This window comes from Syzygium oleosum, unplaced genomic scaffold, assembly GCF_021117445.2.
Source record: "Syzygium oleosum isolate NSW1041296 unplaced genomic scaffold, Sole_v2.1 Sole_v2.35, whole genome shotgun sequence".
Taxonomy (NCBI): Eukaryota; Viridiplantae; Streptophyta; class Magnoliopsida; order Myrtales; family Myrtaceae; genus Syzygium; species Syzygium oleosum.
Window position 1 is genome coordinate 129,622 of NW_026607519.1, and position 23,384 is coordinate 153,005.

At 40.9% G+C, this 23,384-nt stretch overlaps 2 protein-coding genes across 2 annotated transcripts; both read left to right on the top strand.

Moving 5' to 3' along the window:
• The first annotated feature begins 2,060 nt into the window (after positions 1-2,060).
• On the top strand, positions 2,061-7,678 carry LOC130135617 (FRIGIDA-like protein 3). The gene is made up of 4 exons (XM_056305211.1): positions 2,061-2,292; positions 5,502-6,548; positions 6,730-6,905; positions 6,987-7,678. The coding sequence occupies exons 2-4, from the start codon at positions 5,513-5,515 to the stop codon at positions 7,452-7,454; spliced, it is 1,680 nt and encodes a 559-aa protein (XP_056161186.1). The 5' UTR covers positions 2,061-2,292; positions 5,502-5,512; the 3' UTR covers positions 7,455-7,678.
• Positions 7,679-12,459: 4,781 nt separating this feature from the next.
• Positions 12,460-20,723, top strand: LOC115676855 (U-box domain-containing protein 4). Its single transcript, XM_030599864.2, has 6 exons — positions 12,460-12,603; positions 14,702-14,854; positions 16,346-16,626; positions 17,897-18,013; positions 18,233-20,275; positions 20,404-20,723. Exons 3-6 carry the CDS (start codon positions 16,351-16,353, stop codon positions 20,461-20,463), a joined length of 2,496 nt encoding a protein of 831 aa, XP_030455724.1. The 5' UTR covers positions 12,460-12,603; positions 14,702-14,854; positions 16,346-16,350; the 3' UTR covers positions 20,464-20,723.
• The last annotated feature ends 2,661 nt before the right edge of the window (positions 20,724-23,384 follow it).

Below are 23,384 nucleotides of genomic sequence, written 5' to 3' on the forward strand. Positions count from 1 at the left end.
TTGCATCAAACGAATGAACCGGAGGACCTTTCTAAATTTTGAGGTTAGATCCACCTTCTTCATTTTTTTGGTGGTGCTGAACAGGTTGGACCATAAGAAGAGTGTAGAAAATAAAGCTGTTTTTCATGGTTGGTTGTACAGGTTACTCATCTCTGGAAATTTGTCTTGGGACATGAATGTCGAATATCTAAATTCGATCCTATCAACGATGCAAGAAAGTAATGGAAATTCGCACAACACAAGAATTTACGTGGTTCAGCAGGGGAGACGTTTCACCTACCTACGTCCACGGGGAGAAGGGATCCGTTTCACTAATAACGTAGAAAAGTGTACAACCACTCTTTCTCACCCCCTGTCTCTGTTCTAGAGACCTGTTTCGCCCTAAATATATAAAGCGAAACCCTACATGGCACAAATTACAAAGTTGCCCACATAGCCTAAAATATTTAGCTTTCCCAGATAAATCCCCCCGTGCTGTCCAGTCGTCAGGGGGCCTTTCGGAACCGCCTCATAATTTCTTGGATAACAGAATACAAGACATCAACCTCAACAATGAATACAGGATGTTGTGTGGTTATTATCCACGGAGATCATTAAGGCTTCTTCTGATGCTGGGAGTGATAGATTTATGGCATGGTTCTGGACCCTATACACCATTTGCTAGTGTAAGGTAGCAACACCAGAATTTGATACTTGGGGAGCTCCAACAATTTGGAGTTGGACTTTTAGGGCAGTAAGGAGTCGAGGGTTTGAAAGTGCCATATTGAAATTTGGAAACAAGGTGACAAACACCATTCCAACATTCAAAGTAGTCTCGGCTATCCCAATATAGGCGTGTCAGTAGTCAAGAAAGCTTCTATCTAGAAGAGTTATACGAAAAACAACAGGAAGACCTTGTCGACAATGGAATGATAAAGCAAGACGAATTGCACCATAGTGCATATGAGTGTATCATTACTGGATCCACTGTCGAAGGAAATCGGGAGGAATTTGAAGAGTAACAAATTATTCCTACTGGATAGCGGGAACATGATGTTGATCAAACCGAGTAGATTGTGCATATTCCTTCACCTTTTTTGGAGTGTGACGAATTAACTATCTTATAGAGCGGATGGGAGAAAAGGAGGATGTGTGTTTAGCAAAAGCAGCATTGGGATTTACAAAAGGAAGAGTAGTAGGTGAGATCTTCTCATTTTCATTGAGGTAAGATACCTCATAGAGCAAGTTGATGTCGGAGGCTTTAGACTACAAAACGAATTTGATGGAGTTAAGGTAACTGGAACATCTACTAAGTGATGTGAACGTGTTTCGGATGAGGTGTTTTCACTCACGGTTATTGATACCTTCGCTTCAAACTCTATGGAATTACGAATCTTAGAACGATACTATGGCACATAATCCACGGCTCTAATACCCTAAACTGCTACTTTCCACAACCTTCACCAAGAGGTCCTATAGAAGAATCTTTATTTAAGTATCTCTGGTAGTAAGAATCTCGAGCCTTTTTCTTTATTATCTACACCGAAGAGAGATCATCTTCTTCTTTTGAAGGCGCTGTACAAAGTTTATACAAGATTTAACTTGGTTGGGATCCTCGACTCAATACTCTCCATTGTAACGGCAAAACAGAACATGATTGGTATTTCTTGAAGATGAGCTCGGCGGCGACGACGACGAACGGCAGCGAGCGGACGGCGTTCTGGTGGTGGAAGACAATGTCGATCAGCTGTGACATCGAGGTTTTGTGCGAAGTTTTAAAGGTGATCGAGCCCAGAGAGAAAGGGTCCGGCAGAGAGGCCCAGTAAGAGAATTTTCTACTGTGCTCTCTTTCTGTTATCTCCACTTCTCTAATTTGCGTGTGCAAGCGATTATAGAACTGATTCCCTCTACCTATAGCTATGTATTTTTCCCTTATTTGAGACTCCTCCGGCCCAGTTCATATCCTTATTCGAAACGAAATTCATTTTAAATCATTTTTTGAGAAAAATGATTCAACTTTTTATATCCTTGTTTGAAATTTTCCCGTGGTTATGACAGCTCGCTTTAACAATACCTGCCTACTCAGGACACTCGTAAAGGCGTTGGGCCATTCACTTCAGTCGGCACCCTCACCGGAACAGAGCCGACGGAGCTCCGCCGCCGCGCTAGCGACGGAATGATTCGCCGCGGGATGTGAAGCTGCCGTCGTCTCCGGTCGACCCCCAGCTCAGTTTTCGGGGGGAATCCGACTCTCCGACCATCTTCTGCAACCCAATTTGTAGGGTTTCAGCTTGCTCCCAATTGCATTTCCAGGTACGCAGTTCCTCTCCTCTCGAACAAGAAGCCTTCAATTTGTGATTTCGCTGCTTCACCCATTGCGCTCCGTCGTCTTCCTCGGCCTCCTGCGATAAGGAATTTTCCGCATGTTTGCTTTCCCAAGAAATCAGCGAGAAAAAAAACTCTGCTTTTGGTTCGTGATTGGGTTTTTGCAAGAATTGGGAATAGAAGATATGGTTCCTGTTGCAGTTCATTGCCCCTGAAGATGTTGGGTACAGCAATGAGTCAGTCTGTCGGACTCAATGTACTATATTTTCAGATGATTGCGCTCGTTGAAGTTGCGCCTGTATTGCGCGAGTGAAACTGTGGTGATAAGTATTGTTATTGTATCCAAAAGATGCAAGGAAACCTAACTACGACCTGTCTTGGTCTTTAAGATCGATTTGCAGCGATCCTTCGAGATTTCGGGAAATGTTGACTGGGACAAATTGGCCCTTTCATGAATGTTTAGCCAATCTTTTCGCTGTCGAGGTGCGGAAAGAAAAAGAAAAATTCTTTTCTTTCGTGCTTTTGGATTGAGTGGGAGGAAGAAACCCTAGAAAGCGATCTCTGCTGGCTCAATTGTTGGTTGAAGTTGAACCACCCAAGCGCCCGTCACATTTTAAATGCCTGAAGTTAGAGATGATTAAACCTATTTGAAATGGCTAGCATCTTCAGGTTATGCCCTTCTGATTCTTGTGACAAGTTGGTTTGCTTATGTGTTACTAAGCTTATTTTCCCCGTGTGATTCTCCAAGTTCACTTTTCATGTCTTTGGAATGTAAGTCGTCAAAGGATTGCATGTGACTGCATCTGTGATGCTAGATATGATGATGAAAAGCTTTAAGTTCAGAGGCCTTCCATTGAAATCTTGCTTCAGAGACTGGCTTTTGTCTATATCATGATTGAAATGCGACTCCATGATGTACAATCATTGTGATCTTTTATTTACTTACATACAATTTTAATTGGTCTAGAATAGTTGGAGCTAATTTTGAGCTTAGAAGAGCATTCGATTTGGATTTTAAACCCATTCCTGAAGACCAGGAAAAATCCTGTCTTCTGCACAAGGGATTATGAGTTTGGTTCGAGACCTTTATATGTTATGGTGGTCTGGCCATCGGACAGGCTTCCTCTCCTTCAGCTTGAGGATAAAGCCCACACCTTATACGCATCTTTTAACAAGAAAACCGCCTCTGCAATCCCCTCCTCTCCCCCTCTTGGGGTTTGTTATCAGGGTGTAACTGGCAGAATACAGTAATACAGTACCTGGAAATAACTATTTTGGTATGATACATTAAGATCCCTTCAACTATCAATCTGAAAAACATCGTTCAGCTCATCTTTTGATTGTAAAGGCCTACCATCCATCATTAATTTTAACTATTGGCTTTCTAGACAGTCCCCTCCTCTCTGGCTAAGTCAGCAACTCCATTGCTAAACCTTTTGTTTTTATTTAGATTCCTGATTTGCCACACATTTATGTACTTTCTCATTACCCATGATTTCATCTCTTACCTACACATTTTGTGGTGCAAGAAATATTTTCTCTTTTTAATTGGCAACAGCCGATCAACAAAGCTAGCGTATGTGTATATTCCGGATCAACAAGCATATTTATTATGTTTTGAGGAAATGGATGTTCTCCTTCAATTTGTGTTTGCCATTCTGCATCTTCCATGATGAAAACAACAGTCTGGCACGTTTCAACATTGTGTGTGGGGTGTGTGTGTGTGTGTGTGTGTGTCTCTCTCTCTCTCTCTCTCTCATTTTAACCATCAGCCTGCTTATCGATGGTATACATTGTATAATTTTTTGATTTCAGATATGTTCTATTAGCTATTAGGAAAAGAAAGCTCTATACCATTATCAACCGGTGGTTATCCATCGATGTGGTTATCTAATCTTTACAGTTTACATGAAGTTACATAAGCCCGTATATAGATGAATTGATTTTCTTTTTCAGTAGCACTTGGAGTTTTTGCTGAAGGCTAGGTCAATCATAGTGGTGTGGTTGAAACAATGAACATTTGGATGACAAATATAAGGGGAAGAAGTTTTAGTTTACAGAACCTTACCATGCTGTCCAGATTGTGTAGCGCCGGTCGTACTTCAATGGGACCTTGTTTTTAATGTCTTTTGGCTAGTGTCGCCGAAAATAATCAACTTGCAGTTGCAAAGTAGCTTAGCAAAAACGAATGATTTGGAGAAGGAATTTTAGTGAGAAATTGATGGATAATTGTCTTTAAATGGAGTTACAAATGCCGTTGGACGAAAATCTTGACCCAATCAATAGGGGAAAATGGGTACTCCAGAGAAACAAATCTTGACCTAACCATAGCATGCACTCTAGGTTGTGTAGATTAAGAACTTAATAATTCATAATTGATACAGTAAGGAGTGAACTTGTTGAGACTGCATATTTCAAAGAATTTTACTTATTATGTCTTGTTAAAGTAAATGATTTAATTGATGTGCAAGATTAACTAGTTTTTGCATTTGTATTCCAACTGTGGATGTGAAGTCATGGCTTGCGAGATAATTGCTGTCATTTCTCTGGAACTGTTGGTTTTTGAGCTTGTAAAATATGAAATTTGAGAGGATATAGTTATGTTGTTAACTCAAGTTAGCAAGACACCACCAGAACTTACAAATACTTGCAGCATGAGCAGAAATGTTTGTTTGCCTGTTTAGTTTGCGGGGTTCAGGATATCTTCTACTTTGAGGAATGACCTTACGTTCTTATTTTAAATGTCAAAGACAATTCTAGGTAAGAAAAGGAAACCCTTTTCCAACTTTGGTTCAACAATTTAAGGAGGTTTGCATGTATAGAGTGAGAGAATCAAACTCAAGTAGGCTACCTGACTTTTAATATGAACCTGTTATTAATTTCAACCAGAACTTGTTGCTCATAATCTTACATTAAATAGGGTAAATTAGTGGATAGTTCTCCAGAAATTGATAAAGGAAGGAGTTTGGAGATTTGACTCAGTCACTGGTGAAAAGATTTTCCAACTTTGCCTTCTGAAGTTATTGTGTACTGCTTGGCTTTGTTGCGGCAGTGCTAAAGCATCATAGGATCAAGATTTCAAAGGTTGAGCAGTGGCGTAGCTTAAGACCCCACTGCTCATATTTGTGTTGTCACCAAGATGTATTAGTTGTGTTCTGAAGTGAAAAGTATGTTGATTATCTGCTTTGAATTTGTAGAGTTGCCCTCAATGGCAGAAACCGAACCAGTTTCTGGAGATGATACAGTAACTTCCTTGATAGATCAGCTGAGCAAGGCACTTCTTGAACTGGAAGCCTGTAAGCGCGTTTCTGAGGAGAAAGTTGCATGGAATGAAATTGAGGAGCACTTCCGCAACCTTGACGCTATGTTCAGAAAAAAGTTTGATGAGCTTGAGGTTAAAGAGAGAGAAATTGCGGCGAAAACAGTTGAGACTGAGGCAAGTTTGGCAGAGAGAGAGGCGGCTATTGCGGCAAAGGAACAGGAAATGTTAGATCGAGTGCAGGAGCTAAAAAATGCTGCAGTTGCTGCTATCATAAATTCACGCATGAATCACCGAGAATCTAACGCTGAGGCAGCTGATGATGGCAATATCAAAGATGGCAAGGTAAGTGGCCCTCTTAGCGATGCAAGTACAAAAGAGGATATTTGTCCTAGTAACATTGATGAAGCTGAAGGCTTGACTGATGTCAAGCCTTGTATAGAGCTGATACAATTTTGTGAGCAGATGGATGCAAAAGGGCTTCTGAATTTTACTTTGAAGAAGCAAAATAACTTAAATGCTATTTTTCGGGAACTTTCTGTTGCTCTACGATGTGCAACAGATCCGGCCCGTTTGGTGCTGGACTCACTGGGGGGTTTTTACTCTCAAGATGAGACAGACCAACCAGAAAATAGGGGGGATGCTGCCCTTCAGGGCATGCAAAAATCCTGTATTACCTTTATGGAAGCCATGGCCACCTTTTTGGCGGGGGTTGAATCAGGTGCTGATCACCTTCTGAACCCTGAAATAAAGCAGCAAGCCAAGGCAATTGCTGATGAGTGGAAGTTTAAGTTGTTTAGTGATGGCACTAATGCTGTCGATGGGAATGCATTAGAAGCAGAAGCATTTTTGCAGCTCCTCTCGACTTTTAATATTGCTTCAGAGTTTGATGAAGCTGAACTCTGCAAGCTTGTTCCCGCAGTTGCTCACCTCAGGCAAGCTCCTGAGCTTTGCCGTTCTCTTGGGTTAACTGAAAAAGTTCCAGGTTGGTTTTCTCACAACTGACAGACCTTATGGGGTCTGGAAAATGGATTGTCTGTAAGATATCCCTCATTTCCCGTTTAGGGAACAGTTGATAGAAATTACGCATATGAGACAACCAGATTCATCTATATGCTCAGAGAGCTGTTCCATCTTTGCACTCCTAAGACAATCTTCTGGCGCAGGTGTTGTTGAGTCTCTTATCAATAGTGGGCGACAAATCGATGCCGTACATCTTATACATGCTTTTCAGCTTACTGAAAGATTTCACCCAGTGCCCCTCTTGAAGACATACTTGAAGGACTTGAGGAGAAATTCGCAGGGGGCAGGTGCAAAGTCGGAAGGTGCTGCTATTGCATCGGTACTTGTTCTGTCCCCGAGTAGTACATACTGCAAGCAATATTTTTATCTGTTGGTAATTTATCTATCTTAATACATACAGAGTCAAGCAAATGCACAAGAACTTGAGGCGCTCAAGGCTGTGATCAAGTGTGTCAAAGATTATGGACTTGAGGCTAGTTACCAACTAGATCCCCTCGAGAGAAGAGTCGCTCAATTAGAGAAAGCAAAATCCGACAAGAAAAGGGCTGGAGAGCACGGGGGGAATCAAAAATCCAAAAAGCCAAAGCCAAATGGAGGATTTTATAAATCTCGTGCTCCAGGAGCCAATGCTATTGGTAGGCAAGTTCCCGCCTTCAGCCAAAATGCGCCGTACTTGGGGCCGCCAGCGGTGAGGTTTGCACCAAATTATCAACTTCCGGGGCAGTCTGAGTATGCTTATCAAGCTAGTGATCAAGGACAACAGTACACCCATCATGACAGGTTTGCAGCACCCTCTTACAACTCCACTGTGCCAAAATATGGTGCTCATATCCGTGGTTTGCCGTCTTCACACCAGCCATACTCGTGATTACCGGATTTAGCACCTGTTTGGTAGGTCTGGTGTTACTTATGGTTTGACGGTCAGAGCTAACTTTGTATTTGCGACGACACGAAAGTGTCTTTGAAAGCTCCTTTTGTAATGCACATGTGATGGACCTCTGTAAAAGAAGGGAAATCTATCTTCTTTTTCTGGATATTACTCACATTGAGAGGCAAGACTAGGCAATCATGGGAAAGAAACTCTGGGTTACACAGGCTGCTTGTCTCTCTTTACTGATGATCAGATCCTTTTTAGCAATGGCATTGTCGACTAGAAACCTATGGGACGGCCTTCTGCTTGTGCCTAAACATGTATTCAATGGAAGAGGCTTATCTTCTTCTTTTGATGTACTGCTGACTTGGAAAGTGGCGGTGGAGTTACAGAAGGTGGAGTTTCTGTACCTCCAGTGTTAAAAGACAGGAAAATGTCTTTCGTTTGATGAGTTAAAGATAGTTGTCAGAAGTTACTGATTCTTGGTATGTTGACTTCTCGCATCTAACCCATGAAGATGAAATCCCAACACAAATTTGAGCATTGATTCGATTCGTTTTATAACAAAATAAATCACAATTTGTTACGGTTCTAGTCGAGTCCAGATATTTATTTTGTGTTTGGCAAATTATTTTTGGAGCTCTTTGGTCAAATGTTGGCCTTCTCAAAGCTGGAAGCTCAAGGCACCTCCTAGGGTGCCTTGAGCTTTCAACATTCTCGGAATGCTAGTACCCCATTTAATGAAATATGTTAGTTGCCTTTTTTGCTCTCAAAATTTGTCCAAAAATCCACTTTTGCCTCTCGTGTGTACTGTTCATCTTCTTCTTCGTGAGGTGGTCGGCGTGAGAGGCCGTGCAGGCGGCCGTAGTCTTGGATCGGGGGCAAGAGGCCGGCGGCCGTCGCCGAGGCCGGGCGACCCTCGCGAGGGTCGCTCGGCCTCGAGCGACGGCCGCCCGCCTGAGATTTGGCCTCTAGGTGGTCGCCCGACCTCGGCGACGGCCGCCGGGCGCAGTGCGCTCGCCAAGGCGGCCGACGCCGGCTCCAGCGAAGGGTAAGTTAGGTTTTTTCTTCCCAAAGTCCATTTGCAAAAAAAATTCACCAAACACTATATTTTGGCCAAAGTAGCTTTACAAAATATTTTTACCAAACACCATTTGCATTTCCGCAATGGGCTTTCACCCAAAGGTATTTGCATTTTCCCAAGTAGCATTTTCAAAGTTGAACCAAACAGGCCCTATGTCGCAAAAAAAATCTAAAAATATCATATCGAGCGTGATGCTTATAATAATAATAAATATTTATATCCTCACATTGCGAGCATTCACGACTAGTATATATAATAACAATTTCTTCCAAAAGGGTGCGGAATATTTTGCCATGTGTACTCATTAGGTTTTTAATTACCTAAGGTGCGTTTGTTTCCCTAAAAATTTTATGATAAAGGGAAATATGTTATGTTTCGTGAAAGTTATTTTCAAGGAAAATTTCTAGTTTTCATTTGTTTGGTAATTTACTAGAATGGATGTCCTTTTTTTCCAATCTAAGCTTATTGTTTTCAATTCATGGAAAACTTTTTCCGTAGATGAGTTAGATTTTCGTCATCCAAATACAGAAAAGTCGAAATTTTTTTTGCTGAAAACAGTTTTTCTTCGTACAAAACGTACCTTTAGCATATCTTGCGAGGTACTATTTTTGATCCTCTCTTCTAGGAGCTTTGAGGGGGGTACTAAGCATCGTGGTGATATTCTTCATGCACTAATTCTTAATAAAGTATATAGATTATACTAGTTTGATATGCAAAAGAAAAAAGAAGGTTCTTATCTATTAAATTACATGGAGAAAGTCCTTCATGGCATTAGGAGCTTCTAATTAGTTTGATGTGCAAAAGGTCCTTATCAGTTAAATTACAAGGTGAACTTCCTTGATGACTTTAGAAGTTTCGAATTACTCATAATCCTTCTTAAATAATCAAGAATCATATGCTGATGTGGAATTCTTTGACCCTTTCTATCTATCAACTTTGATTCGCAAAACAGCATGACAATTATGAACATATTTTTTGTTTTTAAAGGGATGACTCGGGGGTGTTTTCTTATATAGAAATTAGTAAAAATATGAAAATTAAATAATTAGTACATGGAAAGTCAATGCTTTTTTTTTTAATGATAATAGCTAACTCTAATTTTTCGCGCAGATCAATCAAAAAGAGTTATATACTGAAAAACGTTAAATTACAATAAAAAAAAGGCAACATAATATCATTAGAAATCATGGAACAAACAAAAAATTGAAGCTGTATCGACAATAGCATCGTTTTACTTTTGCCCTAAAAGGTAAAACGCACATGTCCTTGCACTTGTTTTTTTATTTTCATTTTTTTTTTGTAAGAACTTGTTTTTTTTTTTCATTTTTATTTATATAGAGATCCCTCCACGTGAAAATAAGAAGGTGAAAAGTAAGGTCACTATTTCGATTTTGGTGTTATAAGATTCTCATTAAATTGAAAATTGTCAATTAGATACCTAGTTCGAAACTTTAAATCTTAAATTTTTCGTACATACTGAATTATAAGATCGGGCTACTTTTAAGAACTCTCATATATGTCTAATTAGTGGAAACTTGAGCTTTGCGGTGGGTATCGTTTTATCAGAAATTTCGACGGATATTTACTAATTTAAGTATAATAGCCAAGCCGGTCGTATTCTTTCATATGTTTATCATTGCAATAGAAGAATGTGATGTTAAATCAAGTAAACGAATTATTACTAATTAACAATTTAAGTTTGTCCTGCGGATCAAAGGCAAAAAAAAAGATTAAAGAAATACGTAAAAAAATAATTTTAGAGAAAAAAAAAAGTTATGTTAAAGAAAAGGGGAAGGAAAATGGCATAAAACAAATAAAGAAAAGGGAAAATAAGAAAATTCAAAACCTAATCCCCGATTTTGGACTTTTGGCCCTACAAACATTTTATGGCGTGGCACCACCCGCCTGGGTGGCGCTGCTGGAGCGCGCACTCTTCCCCTCGCAAAAGGTTGAGTGTTCGAATCCCGGGCGCCGCAAGGTGACTTAACCGGTGGCACGTGTGTGGTGGCCTAGCGATGTCGCCCCTCAGGGGTTTACTCTTCATTTGTCGGCCGTGCGGGGTTCCCTGGGTTACCAAAAAAAAAAAAACATTTTATGGCGTGGACAATTGTCAACACGGTGCAACTTTAAAACTCTCTTTCTTTTTCTTTTTTTCTGAAAAAGTAAGATAGCAGCGAACAAGAATAAAATAAAATAAAATAAAATAAAAGTATAATAAATATCTAAATAAATTATATTAAAGCATGGAGTCGACTATTGTGGCAGCTGCGTGAGAAATGTGGACGGGTCGACCCAAATAAAAAAAAAGTCTTCAACGCGATTTCTCTTCAAAATCGCACCAATCACTTTATTTGGTAAGCCCGCTATTTTGGCGGCTACTTAGGCTGCGAACGATAATTTTTCTCTTTTTATTTTTCTGTTCCAGAAACAAGTTTGAAACAGAAATCTTTTTAGTAACGCAATTTCATTTTTCATTTTTTGGAACAAATTTTGATTTCAGAAATAGGTTTGGAGCAGAAATGAGAAGTAAAAATTTTCTACTTTTTTTTTATTTCTGGAACAAAAATGAGAAATTCTTCTAATCGCTTGTCTTCACTACTAGCCGGTCGCCCATCCACTGCTCATTGCCGCCCACTTGCCGACCACCGCCTCCTCCCGCCGTTCGCAGTCTCTCGCTGCCAGCAGCCGTGGGCCGCTGGCCACCGTCTCCGACCGTAGGGCACCCTCCTCCTGTTGTTGCCCATCGTCCGCCAACCGCCCCCTAGCGCCGCCGGTCGTCACCCGCCTCTTGCCACTGCCCGACGCCGGCCGCCTCCAGTTGCTGTCCTCCGCACTGGCCGCGTCGCCGTCCGTCGTCGCCTCCCCCCATCGTTTGCCGCCCGCCGTTCGCTGCCACCATTCGTCCTCCTCCCGTTGTTGCTCCCCTCCCGCTACTGGCCGTCACCTGCCTCCCGTCGCTACCCGACGTCGGCCGCCTCCCGCCGACGTCCTTTGCACCGGCCGTGTTGTCGTTCTCCGCCGCCTCCCCCCGCCGCCCGCTGTTCGCTGCCACCGTCCGCAGCCCAACGTCCACCGCCGCCATCCGCCCACCATTCACTCGCCGGTCACCCGAGATGGAGAAATTTTGTGCCGTTATTAAACAAAATTTTGTTTCGGGAACAGAAATTTTGTGTCGTTATCAAATGTGTTTTTTTGCTCATAAACTCGTCCAGGAACATAAATATCCAGAAATTGATTTATGAAACAGAATGGTTGTCATTCGCAGCCTTAATTAACAACCTGAATATTTAAATTTTCAATACTTTATATCGCATCAAAATATCAACATATCTTTACCAGGAGAAATAGAAGCGAAGAACGTTCAAACATGTGCGGACGGTAATATCATATCTTCAAGACAAATAAAAGAAAAATTCCACACAAAAAAAAAAAACTAAAAAAGGATGCACCCCTTCCTACGCGAGCCCATGAAATATAATTTCAAAGTACAAGCAAATTCGCGAAAAAAAAAAATGATACAAGGACAATGCATACTAGAATTTAAAACGAGCCATACATACACATGATCACAAAATGCTTATCGAATAAATTAACTTCGAAATAATTCGACAGAAGAGCCATAAAATGAGGAAAAAAACGTGAACTTTTTTTAATCGGTTATTCAGCAACAAACCTTCGTCGAATTTAATTTTGCGAAAAAATCGACGTGCCCCAGCGACGCTAAAATGTCACTACCAAAAACATGAAACACGATTCGCATATTTAAGTATTCTTTTTCGGGCACGACCTCGATCAATCTCAACAATAAACATGAACGACAAAATTTTTTTGATTTTTTTTTTGGGTCGAGATAATATAAATAAATTAAAAAAGAGAATATGCGAGGAGAACTTTGGACTGGGAAAAAGCGAAACTGGGGGAAAGAGAAATCGGGTGCTCCCAGAGAGAAAAGAGAGAGAGAGAAGGGAGAAGGGAGAGGTCAAAGGAGGAGCTCGAATCCGCCATTTCCGAGCTCGGGTTTCCCCCCTTCGCGTTCGTCTCGTCCCGGCAATCCGTTTCAAGGTACGCGCTTCTTCCCTTGATTTTGATCTGCGATGGAGGGAGCTCCCTTCCTTCCTTCCTTCCTTGTCCTCTTTCCGTTTTGAGTTTCTTGTTTTGATCTTCTTTTTTTTTTTTTTTGCGGAATTCGATTTGGTTGCGGCGGACGGGCGGCGAAGATGGTGCTTCGTTCCTCGTTGCTTTGAGCTGCTCTTGGTTGTGGTTTTGCTTTTGGGAGCGAATTTTGTTCTGTTTATGTGGAGGGATTGGACTCTTTGGTGGGTAGGCGGGCGGGCTTACGTGCTGCGGTGGGTGGGGGGGGTGTGGTGGATTGGGTCTCCCTCCCGCGCGTGGAGTCGTGTTGCGAGGGGGGGGGGGGGGGATGGAACGTTGAGAAATGATTGCTGCCTTTCGAGGCGGGTTTGGATTCGCGCGGCGGACGGCCTTCGTCCGTCCTTTTCTTGCTTCTGTTGGAAGGAAATCTTGAGACTCTAGGCTGGGGTAGTGATGATGTGGTATTGGAGAGTTTATGCGCGTTGCCATGTTCCGGTGTCGATCTTGGCGTGTGGGCTGGCCTTTGCTGGTGATGGGTAGTGGTGGTTTTGCCGTATGATCTTAGAGATGTTTGAGAAGGCTTGGTATGCCGGGTGGTGGATGAGATCAGAGGTTGTATGATGTAGATTTAGGGCACGAGTTGCGAAATGGGTTCGGACGCTTTGAACGTAGTCTATGCTGGAGAGCCATGAAATGTCTACCTTCAGCTCTCATAGATTGTCTTGGATAATATTTCTCGTGATTTTTTTTTTTGTCTTGGTAATCTTTCTTTTGAAATTGTTGCTCCTTGAGAGAAGTAAATTGAAGAATAATTCTCCCTAGATTGAATGTTTAGAGAGAGCTGGCTATGTAGGTTGCATCATTTGTTGCTCGCATGATGTATGGTGCGCAAGTCCACTGCGAGATTCGTCTTGCTCAAAATATGTATGTTTTGTTCTAGTACCTCGGGTTGCTTCAATTTACTCTTCTGGTAAAACTGTATTTAGTTTGAAGAAGGTATACACAATATGCAAGTACTGCTATACTTTGGTCAGCGCTGACATGGAGATGAGGAAGTGATCTTGGACACTTCTGTGTGGATTTGATATTTCGAAGTGTAGCCATGACGAAATTTTCCTTGAAATTAGACCTAAATGAATGGTTTAGGAGCGGGCTCTTGTGATCATATATGGTTCGGATTGGATTTTATCAAATTGACGAGTGGATTAGAGTCTCAAAAATACCAAAATTGTCAGTACATGATTATATCATGACTTGAATGCAAAATAGGGGTTAATTCATCTAAAGGAGCAGACCACTAGCTCTTTGTGTCAAAATGAGTTCTATTAAGATGAAAATGCGGTAGTGGATTAATGGCAAACAACAATAGGTATGATTACCAATGAGCATACTTGAGATAAAGTGGTTTTTGCACCATGCAAGAATATGACAAGACATCTGAGGTGTTTTCAGAATGTTAAACAGCAACATTCAATAACTTCAATAAGATAATGCAAGTTGATGAACTATAATGAATAGCATAAAGAAATCAGGTCTGAGAATACGGTTAAGTGCATTGGTGGTGCAAAATAGCAAGAAATTGCTAGTAGTTGGAATGTTAAGAACTTTGGGTGAATTTGTTCTTGTGAAGGAGAAGTCTAGATGTTTCTTCTTCTACCAACTTGATAGAGTGCCAAATTCTTATTCTGGCTTGTAAATTAATGGAATCCTTTTAGAAACACACAGTTGATTAGAAAATTATCGGTCTTGCGAGTCCTTGACTGGGTAAAATTATTAGCTTCCTAGCTCTTAACTGAGTGATAAATGGTTAATTTGATCCTCGGTATAAATACATGTTAGCTGCCCCTGCCGACCTAACAGATAATCTCTAGTTTAATTAAAAGCTGATTTGCATCAGAGGTTGAAGGCTGGTGGGCGTAGTTAGGGATATGGATGAGTTTTTTGGTACTTAATTGTAAGGCAAAAACTTACTATTCTATAACGTAGTTGACTGTGGGATTTAATTTTAGATTTACATTATAAGTTTACCAATTGGAAACTTGAGGCTAAAGGATATGCTTTTGCCCAGGTAGCAGCTGGAGAACTTGGAGTCAGAGTGAATATAGAAATGATTTTGTGGGCGGTTGATACCAGAGTTCTCTTTTAATCACGCCTCTGATCTTTAAAGTGCTATGTGACTAAGTTTACTTCATTATTTGAATCCATTGGAGTCTGGAGAAAGGTACACATCATTTTTTGTGTACTAGAATCAATTTCTCTCTAATTGCTTAACATACTTGCAATTACGTCTATTGTCAATAATCAGAAAGAAGTCATCATGTGTGGCAGCACTTGTTAGTTAGGAATTAGCTGATGCTGAAGCTCAAATCAAGCTGAACTATATAAAAGCTATTCATAGCTCAACTTAGGTTGTTTTTTAAGGTCTGAAATACTAATAACTGCATGGTCTTTTTCATGATACTATATGAACTTAAAGTATTCCAGTCAAAGGCTTATTTAAATGTTATATCTCACATCGTGCTTTCCTTTCTATTTTACTAGAAGCCTTTATTAGGAGATTGCTTAGGTAATTTTTATTTCTAGACTGTCTTTTGAGATTCGTGATTAATTAACATGAAACTATTCTTATATGAAAGTTGTCGATTTAAGCATCTGATCTTAGATCAATATATTTTGAAAAATAAATTGTTGATAGCATTTTGAGAAGGAGGTAGGTAAGAGATCACTTGCGATATATAGTAAAAAGTAAATTCCAATAGTTTTTGGCTATTTACACAATAAATATTCATACAACAAGAACATTCAAATAAGCAATGTAACAATCAATACTCATGTTTTTGTTACTTTGTTGATTAATAGATAAACTCGTATGTGTACAATTATACAAAACTTTTATCCGTGTTATATTGCTTTACCGTAACATATATATGTTATTATATCAAATTCAATCCTTACGACTTATGGGTCTTCCACAATTTCTAACAAAGAAAAAGCTCATGTCTTTTTTTGGAAAAAGAACAAGCAATTTGCTTTAAAAATCCTAAAACAGAAGACCTCAAATATGTGATGTACCCGTCTTCTTCCTTCAGCTTCAGCTCTAGGGTTTCAAATCGGTTTCTTTCATCTCTTCCTTCGCACCTCTTGTTCTCTTTCTTTCAACAATAGACATCTGGAGATCCTTGATGTGCAACGTGCAATTGAGATAGCAAACTGCAGGCCGCCAACAATGAGTTTGAGTAACCCTGCCGACTAGATTGTCTCCTTTAATCTGCAGTGAATTTTCATGGTGGTATTTGTAATTTCTTTCTTATTTTCATTCTTTGTGCCATTTCCAGGCATGAGTCGATTTAATTGTTCTACTTCTTTCATTGTGGGCATATCTCAGTGTCATCATGGTGAATGGACTTGATTGTGCCTAGAAATTGGTCAGGCATGGTTTATAAAATAGCATATTTGCAGCAGATTTGCTTAGCTTGTGACCAAAAGGAGTTAAAAGTTGTGACCATTCAATGTCCTTCACTTATTGACATGAGATTAATTCAGAATCTGTTTGGATACAAGAGATAAAGAGAGGGTTAGCTTCTGAATTTAACTGGTTGAAAGAATTTATGATTGATAAAGTTCTTTATATATACTGTTTGCTGCTAAATTGCTCTTCTTCTTTTTTTTTTTCTAATGTAATTGGTCCTTGTGTGACTGTTTTCTGTCTCAGGTGTTATGGAGATATCCCTGTTGAAGGCACTACTAAGTAATATCTCCTTATATTTTCATCTATCATCTTCTGATAGCATAAACTTGGAACCAGCTCAGAAATATTATAAAAAGGCAGAGGAAATATTGAAGCTGGTGAAGCCAATTCTTGATGTCATTGTTGGCTCTGAAGTAGCTTCTAACGAGTCACTTAATAAGGCTTTTGGAGAGATTCATCAATCTGTGGAGGATTTAAGGGAGCTCTTTGAAAGCTGGCAGCCATTGTCGAGTAAAGTTGATTTTGTAAGCGCCAATTTTCTTGCTTCTATTTTGATGATGCTGGAATTATGATTTCATTTGGCTAATGTTTATTCTCTGTTATTCTGTGCCTCTTGTTGCTTCCCCAAGCATTTTGTTTCTATTTTCTTTATAGGCACAGCATTTTGGGCGAACCAAGCTACAGTTTTTTTGGGTTGGTATCATGAGTTTTATTTTTGGTTTCCTGATGATAATTTCATGCATTTTCTTGCTTCTTTTGAGCCCAACGATTGCGATCAACCATCAAATGTGGTTCACTTCAGTAAAAGCATCTGATGGAAATGATGGTAAAATTAGTACTGATAAGAAGACTCGTTATGGTTATAACCGTAAAGGGACAGAACAGAGTAACGTTTATGTAAATAGAAATTGTTTGATTTTTTAAGAAACATGCAGGATCTGTTCTTGGGAAGAAAAAGGGTTTGTCATGCGAGGTGTGATGTGAGGCATGCTATTGCTAGTGCGTTGTGTATTTCCATGAGAGAGATTGAGAGAGTTCAATACTTTGGTATGTGTCACTGCAAGATCTTGTTTAACATTTAGAGAATGACAGGATCTTACCTGACTCATGTGAATTGATCTAAAGGGACTTAGCATGACCAGCACACTTGTTGCCTGCTAATCCTTTTTATTCTTCCAAAGCTCATTGGAGCTGCACCTAGCTTGTTGTGCTGGCTCCACTCCATCATCGTTATTTTACTTGAGTTTAGTCATCTCAGTTTAAGATGCCATCTGTTTGATTAATTGGGGCATAAGAAACTTGGTGGTGGGGCAAACTGAACCTCTGTTCTGTTGCCTGTTCAAAATAGCTCAAATTCTCTCTAATTCACATGTTTAGACACTAGTGTCTGTAAGGTTTAGGCTTCAGGGCAGAGATTATTTTTGCTTGTGGATTGTGTTGATTTCCTGATTCAGCTGGAAGTGCTTTTGGTCCTTTGTAATGCCAACACCTTGGTTTCTCTATTGATATCTCTAAACTGTCAAGCAGTGTTAGCTTATGAAGGCTTTTGTGCTTTCTCTTCCTCTGTGAAGTCCTCCAGTTTGAACTAGTTATGTAAAAAAATTAGCTTTCCTGTTGTAATGATCAAATCATACCTCCTGGTGACCGGATATTGCCTGCTTTTTATGGAATGGAGATGGAAAGCTGTTGGGGTTTCTTTTCTTTACTGGAAATTCTGAAATTCCTGACCTGTAAAGTACTGATATAGGAGGTGGGTTCTCTCCTTTCTCATTCTTCTTCTTTTTATGTTTGTAGATTCTTCGAGTAGAGGTCTTGATATCAAAAATTCGAAGTGCTGGCCTTGATACTTTCCAGCTGCTGAAGTCTGCTGATCAAAACCTCCCTGATGAGTTGAGTTCAGGGTCACTGGAGGTAATACTCTGTAGAGTTGCTGTGGTTAAGTTTTCATGTTTTCTACACGACTTTCGAGATAGAAATTGTATCTACATAGTTAATTACCCATGAGTTGGACTCGAGTGCCAATCTTCCGGATGTAGCACTGTATATACCAGATTTGTCAGACCTGTTAATTAATAGCTAATGTTTATTGGTCTCGGCTAATCAGTTCTTTTCCTTTTTGGATGGTTGTAGCACTGCGTGCAGAAGATCAAGCATATAGAATATGATCAAGCATGTTCGGTCATTACAGAAGCCATAAAGGATCAAGCAGAGGGTGTTGGTCCCAGCTCTGCAGACCTTGTGAAAATTGCAGAAATTTTTAGTTTAAAGTCAAACCAGGAGATCTTGATTGAGGCTGTTGCCCTTGAAAAATTGAAGGAGAATGCAGAGCAATCTGAGAACACCAGTGAGGTGGATTATTTTGACCAATTGATCACTATTATCACACGGATGCATGATCGTCTTGTGTTGATAAAGCAGTCTGAGATCTCCAGCCCCATCCCAATACCTGCAGATTTTTGCTGTCCTCTCTCTCTTGAGCTGATGACAGATCCAGTTATTGTGGCATCAGGGCAAACGTATGAAAGGGCATTCATCAGGAAATGGCTGGACCTTGGGCTCACGGTTTGTCCAAAGACACGGCAAACATTGGGTCACACAAATCTAATACCTAATTATACTGTAAAGGCACTAATTGCTAATTGGTGTGAATCCAACCATGTGAAGTTGCCTGATCCTATGAAATCTGTGAGCTCAAACCAACCTTCGCCACTGCTTAGCCATGCAGAGTCTGGTACAATCAGGGAGCCACATATCAGGGGGAACCCCCCAATGTCACCTGAGTCTGTCCGACACATGGGTTCGCCAGTTAAGAACTTTGTTGCATCTAGTGGTGTTCCCCAGGATGCGAATTCTCCGTCACATCCTCGTTCTAGGTCAGATGCTTTGTTGTCAACTGTTGCTGGAGATGGACGGGGCTTGGATATTGGAAGATTATCTATAGCAGCCTCTGAAGAAAGTTCGGTTAACTTTGAAGAAGGTCCTATTGATTCATCTCTCCAAGTGTCTACGTCCCCAAACAGGAGTGAATTCTCCAATGGCATTGGTGCTGATGAGCGGATGTTGAACCACAAGAGAACTGTTTCGGCATCTGGCACACATTCTGGTGCAAGTAGGCCTCTAGGATCATCTGGAGATGCAAATGGATCTACTAATCTGACAGGCTACAGTAGTGACGCTTCTGGGGAGATGAAACCTGAACTACAGTCTCCTAACAACGTGACTACTACTCAGCGAGAACCGGAGTTTCCTCCTCGAATGGTAGAGACAAGGTCAAGAAGCCAGACGATATGGCGTCGGCAGCCAGATAGGTTTGGTCCAAGGATCATTTCTTCTCCTGCTGTTGAAGCAAGAGCTGATCTCTCTGAAATTGAAACTAAAGTCCGAAAGCTTGTTGATGCCTTGAAAAGTGATTCAGCTGAAACTCAAGGAGAAGCAACAGCTGAAATTCGACTTTTGGCTAAGCACAACATGGACAACCGCATTGTAATAGCAAACTGTGGTGCCATTAACTTGTTGGTGAGTTTGCTTAGATCTCCAGACATCAAGATTCAGGAAGATGCTGTCACAGCACTTCTTAATCTGTCAATCAATGATAACAACAAGATTGCAATTGCTAATGCTGATGCAATTGATCCTTTGATCCACGTTCTCCGGACTGGCAGTCCTGAGGCCAAGGAGAACTCAGCTGCCACTCTTTTTAGTCTCTCTGTGATCGAAGACAATAAAGTCAAAATTGGAAGGTCGGGGGCGATTGAACCTCTGGTTGATTTGCTTGGCAATGGTACTCCAAGAGGCAAAAAAGATGCAGCCACAGCTTTGTTCAACTTATCCATCTTTCATGAGAACAAGGCACGTATTGTGCAAGCCGGTGCTGTAAAGTACCTCGTGGAGTTGATGGACCCGGCTGCTGGGATGGTTGATAAGGCAGTAGCTGTGTTGGCAAATCTTGCCACAATTCAAGAGGGAAGGACTGCTATTGGACAGGAAGGTGGAATTCCGGTTCTAGTTGAAGTTGTTGAGTTAGGTTCTGCAAGAGGAAAGGAAAATGCTGCTGCTGCTCTTCTGCAGCTTTGTACCAATAGCAACAGATACTGTAGTAGGGTGCTCCAAGAGGGAGCTGTCCCACCATTGGTGGCTTTGTCTCAGTCCGGCACCCCAAGGGCTAAAGAAAAGGTAAGTCTGTATGACATCTCTTACTTCCCGTTGCTCATCTTATTAATGAGAGTGCTTGTATACTGATTCCCTAAACTTGGCTCCAACTTTAGTTTTACCACCTCTGAAGGCATTTTGGTCCATTGCAGGCGCAGGCACTTCTCACCTATTTCAGAAATCAACGACATGGCAATGCTGGGAGGGGCTGATCCTGATTGTACCTTTGCCCTAGATTTTGAGGCAAGTTCACGAGTGTAGAATGTATATTTGATTATGCAAATAATGCATGTGAGAATTGGTGTTTGGATTAAAGCATGATCTGTAAAGAGATTGTCCGTGGAGGATATTAGTTTGTCCTCTAATACGTCCTTTGTGAATGTGGATTGAAAATTTGTAATGTGATCCTCATCTTGGCAGTGACTTGGGCTACTCAATGACTTATAAGTGACCAATTTTCTTGTTGATGGAAGTATGAGTCTTGTGATTTCTTGTCCTCTCAAGGTGCCTTGCATCTTTTTGAACTAGGAAGATGATAGAACTGTAGTCTTTCCAAGTTCACATTTTGCAGGGTTTTAGTCTCTTGTAACTTTGCTTCTTCATTCATGATCTGCCTTATGCTTTCAGTGGTGTCCGACGTGAAATTATGATAATTATACTAATAATTAGGATACTGTTGTGACATCGGTTCCCTCTGAGCCTCTGAGCTTTTTTGTATAGTGGTTGTTTTAGTGGACTGGTAATGGTATTCGGTGGGTTCATTGATGACATCGTGAAAGGGATCCTTTGACCCTATATTCTGCTTCTCAGTTTGATGATATTACAGCAAATGCATTTCAGTATAATAGTTAGTATACATCTGATTAGTTAGGGTGTAACAGAGGTTCGTTGCTCGTGTGTGCTTGATGCCAGAACCATTTGAGTAGTATTTGATAAGCTGGGTGGTCTCAGAAAGTGGCTGACATCGCACCAGACCATGGACACCGCAGACAAATCCTGAAAGTGGACCGTCCTATTGATACTCCAATCCAGGTACCCTTGTGTGGAGCCTATGAAGTCTTTCTTCTTAAAGCATCAAATTTCTCTCAAAAGATGCACTGCGCTGCATTAACTTCGGAATCACAAGACCTGTGCTGCCCTTGTTATCTGATTATAATTTGATGTCGATGTACAGATTATACGTAAGTCAGTGCCCAAAATCTTATGTCAACTTATGTATTCTTACTTTATATACCACCGATTCCCTGATCTGATATCACCCTGGTTCCGATTCCCTGATCTGATATCACCCTGGTTCTTGGCATTGTCAAATTCCTTGTGCTCTCTAAGCATTTTCTCACACGCTTATGATGTTGTGAACATTCTTCTCGGATGACTAAGTTACGTATATCGGTCTTATCTATATAACCATCATCTTCTGCGCCATTTTTGAATCAACATTGATTTATTTTAAATGTAAAAGGTGGTGGTGGTGGTAGTAGATGATACAGGCGATTTAAGGTTGTTGGAGATGCGTGGTCGACCACTCGCTGCGTTGCATAGGGAGAAATTACATCGGCTTAAAAAGCGAAGAGATAGAGAGAGGTTGAACTTGGGGCTTGGCTAAGTATTTTCATGAATTTGTAAGGCCGTGGTCAAAACTCCAGGAGTGCTAGATGACATTTTGTAGGGGAAGCCAATTAATAATCTATTAGTGTTAAACTGCATGAATTTAGGAGTGAAGTGGAGGTGATACTCAGCGCATATGAATAACAGATCTCTTCAAGACTTCAACCAATTTGCAATTGAACGGAGAGTCCTAGAGTCCGCACGTGCATGTCATTCATACTATAAGGCTTCGTTTGTTTCGCGAAATATGAATGATTTGAAAAATATTTACCTGAAAATGATCACTTGTAGTATTTGACATATTTCACACGCACATGTCATTCATACTATAAGGTTCATGTGTTTGTCTATATAGGTCTAATGTATAATAAGTATACAGGGAGAATTTTTTTATCAAAGTTTCTAATTTGTGCTTTTGAAGATAACCTACGACAGATTAGTTAATTCACCCCTGGAAGCTAGCATCTTCCTTAGGGCCAGAAATCGGAGCAAACAGGCCTTACCCGACCAATTCCAGGCCGATTTTGGGAAGAACTGGTCTGTTTCCCAGGTCCTAAACCCCGGAATCGACCTCTAACCGGCTCGGTTTTTGATTCTTATGTCAAAAATTGCCGGTTTGACTTGAGAAATAACCAAGCAAGTCGGTTCCAAGGTCGAACCGGTTTTATGCCTAACTTAAAAATAGTGAGATGCAACTAGGGAGAATGTAATCCACGACCTCCAACTTGAAGTAAGCCCACGAGACCATTCAACCAACAAAACTTTACGAGTCATAGACCAAAATGATACTATGTAAAACCAACTATGTGCTTTTTACAAAAGAAGCCGAGTTCTGGATAAAACCGGGAATCGGCCTATTCCAAGCTGGTTTCAAGTATCTATAGGGTAGTTTCTTGGTTCTATTCTCAGAATCGATCACCCCTACCTCTTCTCTCTCTCTAAAATAGCCTTTGGTAAAAGCAGATGCCACCGAGCCACGGCCACCGAGACAACCATTTCAACTGTCGTTGTCCACTGAGTCACGACCCGTCATCTACCATCGTTCAGTTAGCCATGGCTAACTTGAGCTCCCTTCTATTTCTCGCTATGGCTAACTCGAGCTCCCTTCTATTTCTCGCTAGCTATCGTTGTCCACCGAGTCATGGCCACGACGGCCACCACCTCCTCAACCACCATCTTCTATCGATTTGAGGCCATGAAGGTCATTGGCGATCACCAGAGGCCTCGGATTTGAGGTCGCTGGTTGCCTTCGAGCATAGTCAAGGTTCACAACCCCAACTCCTCGTGTCATGGACCTCGCTCTCTACTGCGACCGAAGGAAAGAGAGAGATTGAGAGCAAGTGGTAAGCGACAGCGATTGACCACTAGATAGGGACGATCAACGATCACATGCGACGGAAGTGGCGAGCTTGGTGGCGGCCTTTTGAGCTGCTCAAAATACAAAAATAGGGAGAGCGTTAAATTGGATAAGGATCTTTCCATATGAATGGTATGAATATTACACGATGTGGCTGGATTCACCTCT